At 37.9% G+C, this 14,351-nt stretch overlaps 2 protein-coding genes across 4 annotated transcripts in view; one reads left to right on the top strand and one right to left on the bottom strand.

The window, feature by feature from the left end:
* The window catches only part of POU1F1 (POU class 1 homeobox 1), a 218,574-nt gene that overhangs the window by 191,252 nt on the left and 12,971 nt on the right, over positions 1 to 14,351 (top strand). The window lies entirely within an intron of this gene.
* On the bottom strand, positions 539 to 12,398 carry CHMP2B (charged multivesicular body protein 2B). Its single transcript, XM_083847073.1, has 6 exons — positions 12,241 to 12,398; positions 9,270 to 9,361; positions 6,194 to 6,388; positions 3,553 to 3,655; positions 2,577 to 2,683; positions 539 to 2,396 (listed from the first exon to the last, which is right to left on the bottom strand). The coding sequence occupies exons 1-6, from the start codon at positions 12,272 to 12,274 to the stop codon at positions 2,283 to 2,285; spliced, it is 645 nt and encodes a 214-aa protein (XP_083703199.1). The 5' UTR covers positions 12,275 to 12,398; the 3' UTR covers positions 539 to 2,282.

Below are 14,351 nucleotides of genomic sequence, written 5' to 3'. Positions count from 1 at the left end.
TAACTAATTTCACTGTATGGTTTCTTCTTCAATGCCTAAGAGTAGTCACTCCTTTTCAAGCGAAAAGAATTGCAAACTTAATCAAAAGCTATGCTTAATGTTGAGTCAAAGGCCCACAGGCAACTTCAGCAAATATTATGGTCCTTTATAGCTTGGGTCAAAAGGAAATATTTAGGAAATGGAACTATTAGGAAAAAAAAGTCACAGTATAATAATTAAAATGCCAGGTTGGTCAAATGTTCTGAACTTAGCTGCTGTCTTTGTGGCTTTAAGCTTGGATTTTAACATTGAAAGGCAAGGAAAGGAGAAATACGGTGTAAGGGAGCAGAGCTGATACACCATCAAAGTTTTTGCTCTTGTAGCTGTACAGCCTGAAGAGCAGAACTGTTTCAAACTCCCCACAACCAAAAGTAGCAATGGTATCAAAAGTCTTATGGAAGCCAAGAGGTCATCAGCAAGACCCATAACAGATCTAACAGAAGTCCAAAGAAAGCCCACCAAGAGATTGATGTGTAAGACTAACCTTACAGAGGACAGATCACTGTGGAGTAAAAAGCCTTTTATTAGATTTTTACAAAATAAATTGAAAAAAAAAATTCACCTCGTATCAGAGATATATGCAATATATAAACTTACACATTCCTACCCACTACCTCACAGATTAATAGTATGTCCCTTACTTCCTCCAAAGAGAAAGAACACCTCAATTTCTATATCAAAAAACAGATGAAGGTTCACCTGTTTTTTCTTTCTCTGGTGATTTTAACCCTAAAGCAGATGATGTGACAACAGTAGATTCATAGAGGTTATGGTTTCTTGCTACACTTTTCCTAGCAGCAAAGTCTTTTTATGAAATTTGTACCCCAAAATTATTCTGGTTTTAATCTTAGGAGGTATTTTACTTTTTTCTTTATAACCACAATGATTTTTTTGTTTCTATTCAATGAACAGCCCCAGTAAATCAGCACAACTTAGGAAAAGTAATCTACATCAGAGTAAGGGCCGAGGAACTTTATGCAATCCGGGAAGTCATAACTGTGAACTACATTCTCAGACTTTGTCATCTGTTCAAAATGTCAACAGTTCTTATTTTGGTAGCCAAATGTATTCCACCTAAAGCCGGAATCACGTTGATGCAGCTCAGAGACCATAGAAAAGCCTTCATGGAACCAGAACACTTTTATTATAGTGTTTAGACAAGTAATTATCATGTATCATCCAAAATTGTTCTTCTAACTAAAATTTAGATTTAGCTTATCAATGTGCTCAACTGCATCTTAGTAAACAATTCCATTATGCACAGTTATCTCCCATTATGAAATACTGTAAAATATATACAAATGTTTCAGGCAAATGTCCTTTTTGCAAGTGCGCAAGTAGCATTTCTGAACAAGTGCATTTCTAAACTTCACTGAGTCTTATCAAGTGTACACAGAGCTCACACCATAGTGTTTTGTGGAAACTATCTTTCTTACAGTTTACTCTCCTTTCAAAGACTCATTTGGAAAAAAATCACAGGAGTACAAGATTTATATACATAAAGGCACAGCAATTCTGTTGAAACTAGCTATTTTACAGTACAATTGAGTTCAATCAGTGCCTTTCATGCAACGAAGTTCACTAACATAAATCCTTTTCCAGTAAAATTAACTGCACAAGGACTGTATCCTTCCCCTTCGGTAAAAAGAACAATCAGCTATTTTTAATCAACTCAAAGTTACTACACAAACCTGAAAGAAATGCATAAACTGCTTTTTCTTTCTGCCTAAATGTTCTGGATGTCCAAGGCTATTTCTTATCAAAACAAAACAGTTTTCAACTAAGAGCAAAGGTGAAGTTTCATTTGTGCCAAGATGTCAGACTAAATTTTTTTCTATAGTGATAGTTTTATAAAAAGGATATATATTATACAGGTGCTGTCCTAGGAGACACCACCACCAGCCACAGAATTGCCAATTCTAAAGATAGAAAAGGAACTGAGATAGAAGAAAACTTTGAATTCAACAGAGGTCAGATTCAGATCAGGTATAAATTTATCATTAGAACTACATCCCTATTCAATCCAGTGCTCAAAAAGATGGCATGCACTGGTCGCAGCAAGTGTACTTCTCCCTATCAATTGATTCAAAGTATTCTCCCCTTCTCCCTCCCTAGTGCCAACTTCAAGTTGTCATTTCTGAAGCTTCAGAGTTTTCCTAGGCATTGGTTGCATTGAAAGAGTATTTGCACTTTTTACATCTGTCTGCAGCTGAATAATTAGAAGGCAGACTACTGCCATCAAGCTAATCAACTCCCAACGCTTTGAGCTGCCGTTCGATCTCTTCATCTGATATGGTAGAAGCTTTTGATGTTGATGCAGACGGTAAGCCTCTGGCAGCTGATGGAGCTTTGGCCATCTAGAAGGAGACAGAAATTTTCTTTAGTCAAAAGAATACATTTTATGACAACCTGACTTCCAGAACAGGACTTTAAAATAAAGGATGTTAGAATAAACTTTTTTAGGGAAAAAAAAAAAAATGACAAAAAAACACGAATGAAGGGGAAGAAATATGTGAGCTTAGCAAAACCATCCATACCTTTCCAGAGATTTCAATTCCGATCTCATCAAGCACCTGGTTAACAATATCCTGGCTTTCTTCCTCTTCATCAGAAGCATCAAAGATATCATCCAGAGTATCATTAACTTCAAAGAAAAAAACAAACAAAACCAACACATTGCGTTATGCAAAGATGAGATTACAAAAATAACCTAGTGTCATCTTTCAACTCTCCCAAAATGAAGTAATAATACCACTGGATAAGATATCAGCAGAAAGCATTTTTATATTGGAGAGGTTTTCTTACCTCTGCTGTGCAAAGCCTGTGAGTACAACTGAAGGGACAACAGGGTAAGGCATGACTGCTATTATAAAAATGTTTAGTTTCTCCAAAACAGTTCAGTTGCTCTATTTTCCCTCCACTAGATTTTAACATTTCTCAGAAATATCATCTACAGTTCCATTAAAAAAGCCCTTTCTTCTTCAAAACAAATCGCAAAATTGTTACTGACCTATTTTCTGAATTGCAACAATGCAATTCAGAGCAGTAGAGATGTTGACATCCTGTTCAACAATCCTGTTTTGAGTCCATGCTACCTACTAGGGCCAACACAGTGGCAGGGGTTAGGATAAGGATGCAAGCTGTGCTCGCAACACTGGGAAGTTCTGTACTATTTAGTTGGCAGTGGATTGACACTGAAAGAAACTCCTTTTCTATATCACACGCCAAAAGTAAGTTTGTGGCTTAAAATCAAAAAGGAGACAAACGCATTCCATACCACCATGTATATAAAGCTGAGATGATCAATAATCTCTGTTAAACTCAACATTTTTAAGTGTCCAGTCCTAGAACAAAAGGCACATACAGAACAATCAGATATGGAAAGGGCAATTTTTCACATTCTCCTATTAGTTATGCCAACAAGGTTTTGAAGTGGTCTCGAACCCTGTTCCTAGACTGGTTCTACCCCTTCAAGAATACTATGGCATGCTGCTAGCTGTTCCCAGAACTTACTCATTTCTTCAGTCATTTCCATCTTCATATTTTCCTTCTGGAAATTTTGCATAGTTTGTAGTGTCTTCTGTGGATCCATTTTCTTATTAACTGCTTGCATTGTCTAATAAAATTGAAAAAAAAAATCACCTCAATTATACAGTGAGACATTAATAATGGCCAATACATGCATTAAGAAGGAATAAGACTTCTCTAATAGAAAATACCCTTCAGTCCAAATTTCACTTTACTAGTCTTTTTACGTCCCGAGAGAACTATAGATACACAGAAGATCAATAAACAGTCTGTACTCAGTAAGAAATAATGTTGTCTGCCAACCTACCACACCTCTTCTCCTAGCTGTGTATTAGGAAAAATCTGCCTAATCTTAATGAAAAGAATGGGAAACCATTTCCTTAGTTGCAGTCTATACATTTTACAGAGCTAAATGGCTGCAGGTTTTTTATTCAGTATGGTACGTTTATTTCAACCACCACTAGAGGACAGACTTTGCAATTGTTTCTCTATGTTACTTCTTCATGGAAAAAATTTACTTTTACCTGAAAAGTGAATATTAAAACGCTCAGGAAGTACGCAGCTTATGGTAAACCTTTGCACTGGGTAGACAACTTTCTGTGATGGTGTAATGAACTTCATCTGTTTTACTATAAGTATGGAGCATTGCCTTTGCAGCTTTCTTCCTTTCTAAGAAGCAAGCTACTACATCTCATGAGATGTCTAAATATAAATATAGATGTGAGCAGTTTAAATGGAAAGTCTAGCTATATTTAAAGAAGATAAAAGAGATGACTTGATAGCAACTCTTTTGATTAACCTATACAGCTACTACTGGCTTCATACAAGCACTTCTGCCTTCATTTCTGATTTTGTTTAAAGTGATTGTGTACTATGCTTCACATGTTATATGAATTTCAAAGGTTATGTTCATATTCATATTATATGAATTGAAAATTTTGTTCTGGACTTTGAGGATGTTAGTTTGTTAGAATTCTTCAACTCCAGTTATAGATCAGTATCAAAACTATTTGCACTAAATTGAAATATTTATGCATTTTCAGCAAATATAGGTCAGATACATGATCTAACAGTAAACAGATGAATATCAAGAATATCCGCACTAAATTGAAATATCATTTATATATCTTCAGCAAATATAGGTCAGATGCATGATTAAACAGTAAAGTCCAGTGAGTAGTCATCTATGTCCAGAATTAGTGCCATACATGCTAAAAAGTATTTGAATAATATTTTGAAAGCTTCACATTCCACGTATTTGTCTTGTATGTTGAGGCAACTGTTTGCATTCACTAATGGTTATGAGATTGAGAACAATTTATAAGCTTCAAAATGCACTACTAAGTGCTTTCTTTTTCAACCTTCCTGGGTGGATGAAGCAAAGATGTTCACTTTAAAAGTGACCAAAATAATTTAATACCTTCTTCTGGTAATGTAACACAAATTTGTCCATAGAAGTATCTGCTGTATTTCAAAAACCATCACCTTTCTAGATGCTGCTTGGAATATTTTTTCAAATATTTTAACTGACTACATCTTAATAATTAGCTTTGTAATACCTTGGTTTTGAGAAACTTAATCCAAGATATCTCATGGACAATGTAATAATTAAAAAGCAAGATCAAATTATTCATATGTAAGACTGTTACAGACTGTTGAGTAAACTGTTTAACTTGACAGGTTGTGTAGTCAGACAAGCCAACCCTTTGTGGGTTAGTCCTGGTAAATAGAAAGCTTGTTGCAGAGCTACAACTCTGTCTCACTAAGAGGTTGATACCTGCCAAAATAATGCTTCTAAATACCTTTTTTAGAAAGCCATAATTACTTTCTGCATTAAGTTGTGCTGTTCTTTTAGGTTTAACTGCCACATAACTGGATTTATCTTGGACTCCATAAAAGTAGTATTTGTCTACAATTATGTGTGCTAATTCTATTTCCTGCACCTTGAGCTGAACAATCCTGATTACCAAAAGGAAGCTCCCTATTTGTCAGTTTGCAGAAGTTGGAAAAAGTTCATGACTAAGATAACTGAGATTTTTCAGGGCCTTTTATGAACCAAGATTTGCGAGAAAACTTAATGTAATACTGGATCCTTAGAGCATGGAGAGTGAGAATGACAGGGAATTCCAGATTAAATTTCTGCAGAAATGTAAGATGCGAAGTAATAACCTACTCGTCACATAAACTACACAGCTACTGTGACATGCTGCTTTGATTTCTATCTGAAGCGTGCCCCACTTTTTCCCAATAAAAACTGCTTGCAACGTGACATACAAGCAAGATACTGTAATGGCATGGTTTGTTTGTTAAATTTTTATTTTTTAATCTACTAACAAAGTTCTTCCACTGGTATAGAGTTGATTTTTATCATGTAAACATTTGACAGATGTCTAGCCCAAGAAAATATGCTTGCTTAGACACTAACTGGCAGAATTGACTATTCAAAAAATTGATAATATGAATCAAATTACACTTCCCTATTATATCCTCAATACTGGTCAGGTTATTAAGCAATACACTTTATTCAATTGCTTTCCTTCAATTGCTGTAAGCAAAATAACACAAGTTAACTTTTTGTAAGCATATACTGCATTTTAATGTAAAAGAATGTCTTGTAGCACCTTACTTTTGCTGTAGTTGACATAGCTCCTGCCATCTTCATCTGAGAGTTCATGACCTTTGTTTGAGTTGACATAGAAGTGACTTTAGAGCTAACAGCGTATGTTCGATTTTTCTGTTTCCGCAATTGTACAAGCTGTTTTGCTAGAACTTTACAGGCTTCCTTGTTACCAGTCTTAGCCATCTTCTTTATTTCCAGTTCCTATTAAAAATGAACAAATAATTATTTCTACTGAATTTTCATTCAAAGACTTTATAAAATGTTCAAGCCTTAACTTGAATAAAATTCCAGAAGTTAACTATACTCTTGACTTTTTTTTCAGGACATTAAAACTTACATAAATAGTAAAATACTTGCTTTTCTTCCAAGGTTACTTAGTAGAATAAGTGCAATGCTTTTCAGCTTTGACAGAGGAAAAAAAAAAGAAAACAACAGAACTGAATTATAACAAAGTAGCACACAGTTTCCCCAAAAGGCCTCACACCAACTTTTGCATAACGTCATATTAATTTATATGTGAACGTTCAATTCCATATCTGGGCATGGAGTAACACTTCAAAAAAAGTGAAGAAATGATTATGGCCAACCAGTTGTTAGTGCAATCTCTAATCTTCTTTCTTACATTCACTTGTAAGCCATATTGTGAATGGAAGAAATGGAAAGTTCATATGCTCTGCTAAACGCTTTTTCAGCTTAAAGAGAATCTCGTAACCTTTTTGTGGATTAATGGCAGATAGGCAACAACCATAGGCTCTGTTTGCCAACACAATTTACATGGACTTAGCTTAGCACATAATAAAAGTGGTATATTTTGTCCATCTGTCAGTGCATGTTGTAGACAGCAATGAGTTACAATAAACAAACCTATTTATCAATCCATGAAGAATTATTTAGCCCAGAGGTACCAAGGAAAAGTTTGTCAAAAAAATCTCTGCTAACAGAGTTATTTAAAACTATGCCTTTTGATTTGTGACTCAGTAATGTAAGCTTTCCAAACGTTTTTCCTTTTTAGCCTTTTTAAAGAGTTTGCTATAGTAACTGAGTTCTTTTTATGATGCCAGTTATACATTTTGATTTTTACCATTAAGTAAAAGTAGCCTTTAAGACCAGCACTGTAACTCTTCAGGAGAATACACCTGCTATGAAAATACAGATGCTTCACTTTATGTACACTGGTGGTCCAGAAAAATGCACTTATAAGAGGATATGTAGGACCAAAAAAGTAAACGCTGGTCACTAGAATATGCAAAACAGTCATTTAAAGGCAAATGTAAACTGATCCATTGTGTCAGGTTTACTACTAGAGAAGATTGTGGTTAAGCTTACTATAGAGATGGCACCAGCACAAGATGTTCTCCAAAAGTCCGTAATTTCTGGAGGGCTTTGTCATAAATATTATTTTTAACCTAAGAAAGTACAGATCAGCAAGTAAGGAACATAAGACTGTTCAAATATTAGAGGCCAGAAATATATGCAAAGATGTCCTCTGTGTAGGTAGCTCGTGGAGATCACAAAACCAGAATTCTATAGCAAGCCCAGAATTTTCTTTTTTTCAACAACTCAATAATTGCAAAGTATAGGAGAGATTAGTTTGCTCACCAGCAAATTCTAGTTTGCACATTAGTTTTAATGGAAAGCATTTGATTTTCTCACTGAGATCAATACCTAAGTAGCATATATAACTTGCTTTTCAAAGTGAAATTTAAAACCAACACCAACCATTGCTATATTACTGCAGACAACCCAGGTGGAGAAATCAAACCTTATATATTGATTATTTTATTCTTAACAAAGAAGAACTTGGCTAGCAAGCTGCAACACACTATTTGCTTTTGAGATTTTTGGGGTTAGCTTATCCAAGTCAGTTATGTTCTTCTGAAAAAAAAAATAATCAAAATTCATATAGTTATATAAGGTTACAGAACTGAAATAGAACTGTCTGTACAATATTAGGTATTCAGAATAGTATCTCATACTTCAGGAGAAAAATACTTTCTGAGGAAAGAACATAACAAAATGTTCTGGGATTGACTGACAAGTCCCTGGTCCTTTTTCACCTGATCTAACTCAGAAAAATTAATATTTATCGTCCATTGACTCTCTCACACAAACAGTATATTTTTAACTCTTTTGAAGACCTGATTCACTTCTCCTTTCTTCTCTTTAGAAATTCAATATTTCTGAAATAATTCAATGTCACAAATAATCAGAACTTCAATATAAGTATTCATGAAAATTTAGGTCTTTCCAGAGTCAGAACATTTCATACTGAAAAATGCCTGATCTATGAGTAACCTATTACATCTTACCTGTTCAAGGCTTCAAGAAACACTTTTTCTGACCTCTTTTAATTTCTTATACCCAGCTCTCAATATTCATGTGACTTGCTGCCATGAAACACCTTAGTAGCGACTGAAACAGTAACTGGTTTTATACAGTTTTTCCCACAGTTGGAGGGTATCTTCATGCATCAAACCACACCATCTGTCACATCCATTTAAACTATTATACTGCCACACAGGTGCAGCATCCATTCATTGAATACTTGATAAACCCTATTCACCAAGTTTTCAAGAAATCTTAGTTTAGGCAGATACTTTTAATATTATTAGCTAGCTTTAGGGAAGTTCTAGATGAATGAAAAGAATAAACCCATGGGGTTATTAACGACATTCTATGCTTTTTCAAGCACTTTCTCCTACTGGAGAGTCATGGTAACGCATGGTAGCACTGACAATTTTTAGTTTTCCCACTACTAGACCATTGATTCAAAAGCCTGTTAGAAAAAAAAACCTTCTGAAGGATAGAGAATACTAAGGATGGAGGGGAAAAAAGTTAGTATACTTATTTAATCCAAATACATTGTTTCTGGCTCTACCTATGTTAAACACTGAGAATCACTTTTAGATAGTAAATTGTTTTCCAACAAAATTTTAATAACTGAGAAGTCAAAAATCCAGTTTTTCAGTGTTCAGTTGTTATGTACTGAGTAGTATCTTCAGCACTTTGCATATTTTTTTTTTGTTATATTGGGCAGGTGTTTGTCTTTAAAGAGTAAAATAAAATTCCCTATTGTACTTACCAGTTGCTTTTCCTGTTTTTCAAGTGCTGCTCTATCTCTGGTTATGGTCCTCTGTGTACCTCTTAACTCTCGATTTTGCTCCTTTATTATATCTGGAAAGAAATATAGATAGAAAAAGGTCTTCAATATTATATAAACATCTCGTTTGCTGAGTGCTCTGCAGACACGTGTGTCAGACAGTTTCTTCTCATTCAGAACGAACAGCCAGATATCAAAAGAACTGTTGGTATCTCAAATACCTAACATTGTATTTTGCCCATATTTAATGTATACAACACAATTATGTTTCAACAGAATAGGCCATATGCAGTAACAAAAAGGCTATTTTACCTAGAATATTTCTTTGCACCATAGCAAGAGCCTTAACCCTACGGTATGGGTTAGGTACGCGCACTTTTTGACAAGTTTCAAGCCTAACTCAGGGTTAACGTTGTCACTGTGAGCTCAGACCTTTTCAACAAGTCAGACCCAACTGCAAGAAGGAGGTCAGCTGAAGAAATCTAATATATGAGATCCCAGAGAAGTTAAGGAGTTCTTAGGTCCATGAAAACAGTGAAGTTACTTTGAGATGCGAATCTTGGATCTTGCTCTTCTCTGTCCTCATTCTGGTTTAATGGAGATTATTTTTCTCCATAAATGTACTACATCTGTACAGCTCAACTTCAAGTTAGACTATGAAGCAATAATTTACAAACTTTTTCAATTAGTAGATGCCTAAGAATATTTAGGTACAAAAGTGGAGGCCTTTATAGCAAATTTAAGTTTTCTGACATCTGACAAAGCATGCAGAAGCTTGAATGCTATCACATGAAATATATCATCTTTCATAAATGTTTTGTTCACTCTGCTATTTAAAAGTTTTTTTACTGGTAACACCCACTTACTAAAAGTATTACTTTTAATATAGGCGTCAGTCACACTAGTTGCAATTAACTTTTGTTAGAATTTACAGTGAGTGCTTAGGTGTGATTCACCTGGGCAAAGGTAGAGAGGTCTGCATGTGACTCAGCATCCTCTGACCTTTATAGAGGAAACAATTTAATGCTGTTAGGAAGATTCATTTATTCCTAATGCATGCATCTACTCTTAGATAAACTTTGGATGAAAGGTTAACAGGAGTGAACTGTCATGTAAATTTTGTGTCTAATCCACGGAAGGAACATCATAGTGTGGTTATGCCATTGTACTTAAAGTCTGAGGCACGTGAAAAATCAATGCAAACAGGCACAGTTACCAGCAGAAATGATGGCATGAAGGATAAATTGTTGATACACAGACACCCTTTTCAGTTGTTAAGGCTTGCAACTATTTTTCTAGAAACAAAGAGGCATTCAGATTCTGTTTTCTCACATTAAGAGATACTGTAAAACATCCATAGCTGAAATAACTTCAAACTTGACAGGTTCCAATTAAAAAACCTCAAAACCTTCAGTAGTATTTTGAAGAGGACATGTATTACCCCCTCCCATCAATCGTTTTCAAGCAAATAAACACATATTGCAAACAAACTCTGTAAGGAGACTTCTTTTTATAGTACTAGCTACCCCTGCTCCTAGAAATACACAAAAATCATCTTTGGGAAATGCAGACTTTTCAATGGACATTAACAAAGAGCTGAAGGATGATACAGTACATAACGTTACGTTCTTCACATGAGCAAAGCGTCATTGAGAATTATTCTGAAAAAAAAAAATGCTACAGGCAAGTAATTTTGAAGGTAGACAATCGTATATTACTTGCACAGCTGCACTTGTGAAAATGAAAGAAAAGGCTTAATAGCTACATACAAGACTGTCTTCTCTAACTGAAGTAACTATTAAAGAAATCCCCTTAGCGCAGAAAACTCGAGAAGTAGGAACTTCAAGACAATAAGAAACTAGGAATATAATTGTCAGGAGACAATAAGGGCTAGCACAATGCTTATTCCTGTAGGATTTTTTTCTTTTTTTTCTTCCCTCACTCTGATCTCACGTCATGGCTTAAACTAAAGATAGCAATAAACCAAATAGAACAGTTGCCTTCAATTACGTTCAAGCCCTTCCATTTATTTTTGCAAGTGAGGGACAAGATAAGAACTCTGAACAAGAACCCAAACCCTAGCTCTGCTCCAGCAGCAAGAAGACGACGGGGTATTTCTGAGGCAGCCTTCTGCCAACGGCCATCCCCCTGTGGCACCTGCTCTTGCACACGGGGGTAAGGAGGACGCGCCTCCATTCCTGAGAACTGGTTGGACCAGAGATGCCCTGACCTGGCTGCCATCACCTGCCTTGGCCATGGGAGCTCAGTCATCTCCTCCTTCCCCCCCTCGCAGACTGTGCGCCAGAAATGGGAAGGAACAAGTGGGAACTACGTACTCTTCCTCGGTGAACTACAATTGGCTGACGTGCAGCGTCATTTTTGGTGAGCACTTCTCAAGCCAAGCCTCATATGATTTGACAGGGGACACCCAACACACCACCACTCAGCCACTTTCAGGGCTCTTGCCAACACCTGGCCTCTGCCCCAGGTGTTGCATGAGGCAACAACGCCTCCTCGGGGGGCTGCCTGGTGTGTCCTGGAGTTACTCAGGAGCTAAGCAATTCTTCCTGGCTTCACTTTCCAGAAGGTGACTCTTACACACAGATCTGTTAACAGCTCGGCCACAGAGACGACGAGACCAACTTGTCCCAAGACCCTCGCCCACCATCTCCTCCCCAGCCCCAAAAGCACTCGGCCCCCTCCCCGTTTGCTCCAGCAAGCTCCCCGCAGGCATTTTTGGTGTGTCCCGCCCCCCCCCCCCCGCCCCCGGGCAGCGACATGCGTGTGTCCCCCCTTTACCCCCCGGCACCCCCAGACGGGGCCCGGGGCCCTGTGCTCGGTGAGCCCCCGAGCTCCAGCTCCGCCGGGACGCGGGGCCCGAGGCCGCCCCGCCCGGTCCCATCTCCCCCGTGCCCGGGGCCTCTACAAGGGCCGGGGACAGCCGCCCCCTCACCGTCCACGGTCTTCTTCTTGAAAAGCGAGGCCATGGCCTCCGCGGGCTCCGTCAGCCTCCTCCTGCTGCGGTGACCAGGAAGCGGCCGGGGCCCGCAAGCCCGCCCGGCTCCGCCTCATCGCCGGCGAGGGGCGGGACGGGGACGGGGACGGGCCGCAGCTCTTCCACGCCTCCCCGCCCGGGAATGGGACCGGGAATAGGAATGAGGCGGCCCAGGCTTGGGTCTGGCGGTGGGGCTGAGTTGGCCCCAGCTCGGGGAGGCTCGGGGCGGCCGCGGTCCCCGCTCTGCCAGGGGCCACAGCTGGCCCGGGGCGCGACAGTGGGGGGAAAAAGTGAAAATTCTCATGGGTTTTGGTGTCTGATTGCAAGCCTTAATTTTTAATGAGGTGGCTTGTACCTAGCTGTGGTTTTATCGTTGGCGATTAACTATGTGCGCTCCAACTAATTAGGAAAAAAACACCACACTGGAGCTAACAGTGCACTGAAGAAAACACAGAGCTGGCGGTTTGAACACTAGCTGCGCATGCCTTCCCTCCCCTGAAACTGTTGGTCCTTTTTAAAATGTAATTTGTAAGGAAAAACAGGCAACTGTAATCTATTTTGATAGCTAGATATAAATCTAACCTGGGGAAGAACCGTAAGTTTATGGTAGCGGTACCCTCATCAACCACACTTTTATAACCCTGTGTGAATCTACTGGAATATTATAATAACGGTGTAAAGATTTATGTGAGCATATGTAACTATAAGCTATTTATTTTGTGACAGTGCTACTTAATTTTCTGGAAGTACTGATTTTAATTCCAAATAGCAAGTTTTCATTGTTGTCTGCATGGCCTTTTAGTGCTAGTTGTTCTTCTAATCTAGTTGTGCAAGCCTAAAATTCAGGTCATGCTCGATCACATAAATACTATGAAAATTTAACAATTCACTGTAAAGTAGGTAAAATAGACTTTGCAAGTTTATTCCTTTGTATCTGTTGCTGTCTGTTTAGTCAAATCAGTCAGGGATGAATTAGTAAGCAAAACTGAAATTCTGGCTTTAAAAACGCACAGATGAAGGGGAGGAGACACCTTGTAATTGACGCTCAGTTCTCCACTTTCCTGAGAGAAAGTCTGGGCAGCTTAACTACAGGCCACTCTTAAAATGAGCTAATTAGCTATGAGACCAGAAAAGCACTTTTCCATAATATTTCTTCATGAATGTTTTCTTGTGATGAGAGAAACAAAGCTGTCCATAATAGACTTCATGACTGCGATAAATAAAGTACGTCTGAGCTATTGCTTGCCAACTGTTGTTTTTTTGTGCTCCAAACCTGATTGCTGTTATGGTACCATACACTGAGAAGTCCTTGAATTTATCTCTTAAAAAGACTAATGCTTAAACTTCAGTGTTGCCTGTAGATTCTCAATGTCCTGTTTCAAGGTCTATTTGAAATACATAAAAAAACCCGTAGTCTTTTATGCTATAATCAAACTTTAAAAATCAATCAGATGGAATAAATAACCCTTCCTTAGTGACCATATGCAAATGTCAGTAGCAAATGGAAGAAGGGGCTTCCTATTTTCTGTTTGTTGAAGACAGAGTAAAGCAGGTCAAAAACACCGGTTCAGAAGAATGGTATGATATCCTGTATTAACTTGAAACCGAACAGCTTCAAAGTGCAAAAAATGATTTTTTTAATCTATGTGTGTACAAGCTATTCTGGCTGTGGGCCATTAAAATATTTAAGCATATTGTTAATTTAAAACAGGTGACTTAGGTTCAGTCTACTTAAAACAGGTGCTCAGAAAAAAAATGGCTGATATGAAGATACCCTCATAAGGCAACACTTCTATGTGCTGTTCTCCAGGATAGTCTATGTAACAGCTGATCTGGAAAAATACTTTTCTTATATACTTGGAGGAAAGGGTGGGGGGGAGGGGGAAGTGAGCTTCCATGCGTGTGAGTCTTAAAGAAGCTCTCAAGGTTATGCTTGAAATCTTTTCAAGCTTTCTGACTATATCAGTTGGTCTAATGCAAGTTGTTAGTCTTCTTTACCTCCCTTGCTAGGGTGAGGGAAACCTTGCAAGCTGGCAATCTAAGGCAAGCTGTCTTGGGATGCTTTGTGG

Source organism: Anser anser (genome assembly GCF_964211835.1).
Source record: "Anser anser genome assembly, chromosome: 1".
NCBI classification, from domain to species: Eukaryota; Metazoa; Chordata; class Aves; order Anseriformes; family Anatidae; genus Anser; species Anser anser.
This window is presented reverse-complemented; position numbering and strand designations above follow the sequence as displayed.

Coding starts and splice junctions, on each gene's coding strand:
- CHMP2B (XM_083847073.1), bottom strand. CDS start 12,274: ATGGCCTCGCTTTTCAAGAAGAAGACCGTGGACG. Junction 9,362..12,240: donor CAAGAAGAAGACCGTGGACG/GTGAGGGGGCGG, acceptor ATTTCTTTCCAG/ATATAATAAAGGAGCAAAAT. Junction 3,656..6,193: donor CTATGTCAACTACAGCAAAA/GTAAGGTGCTAC, acceptor CAATTTTATTAG/ACAATGCAAGCAGTTAATAA.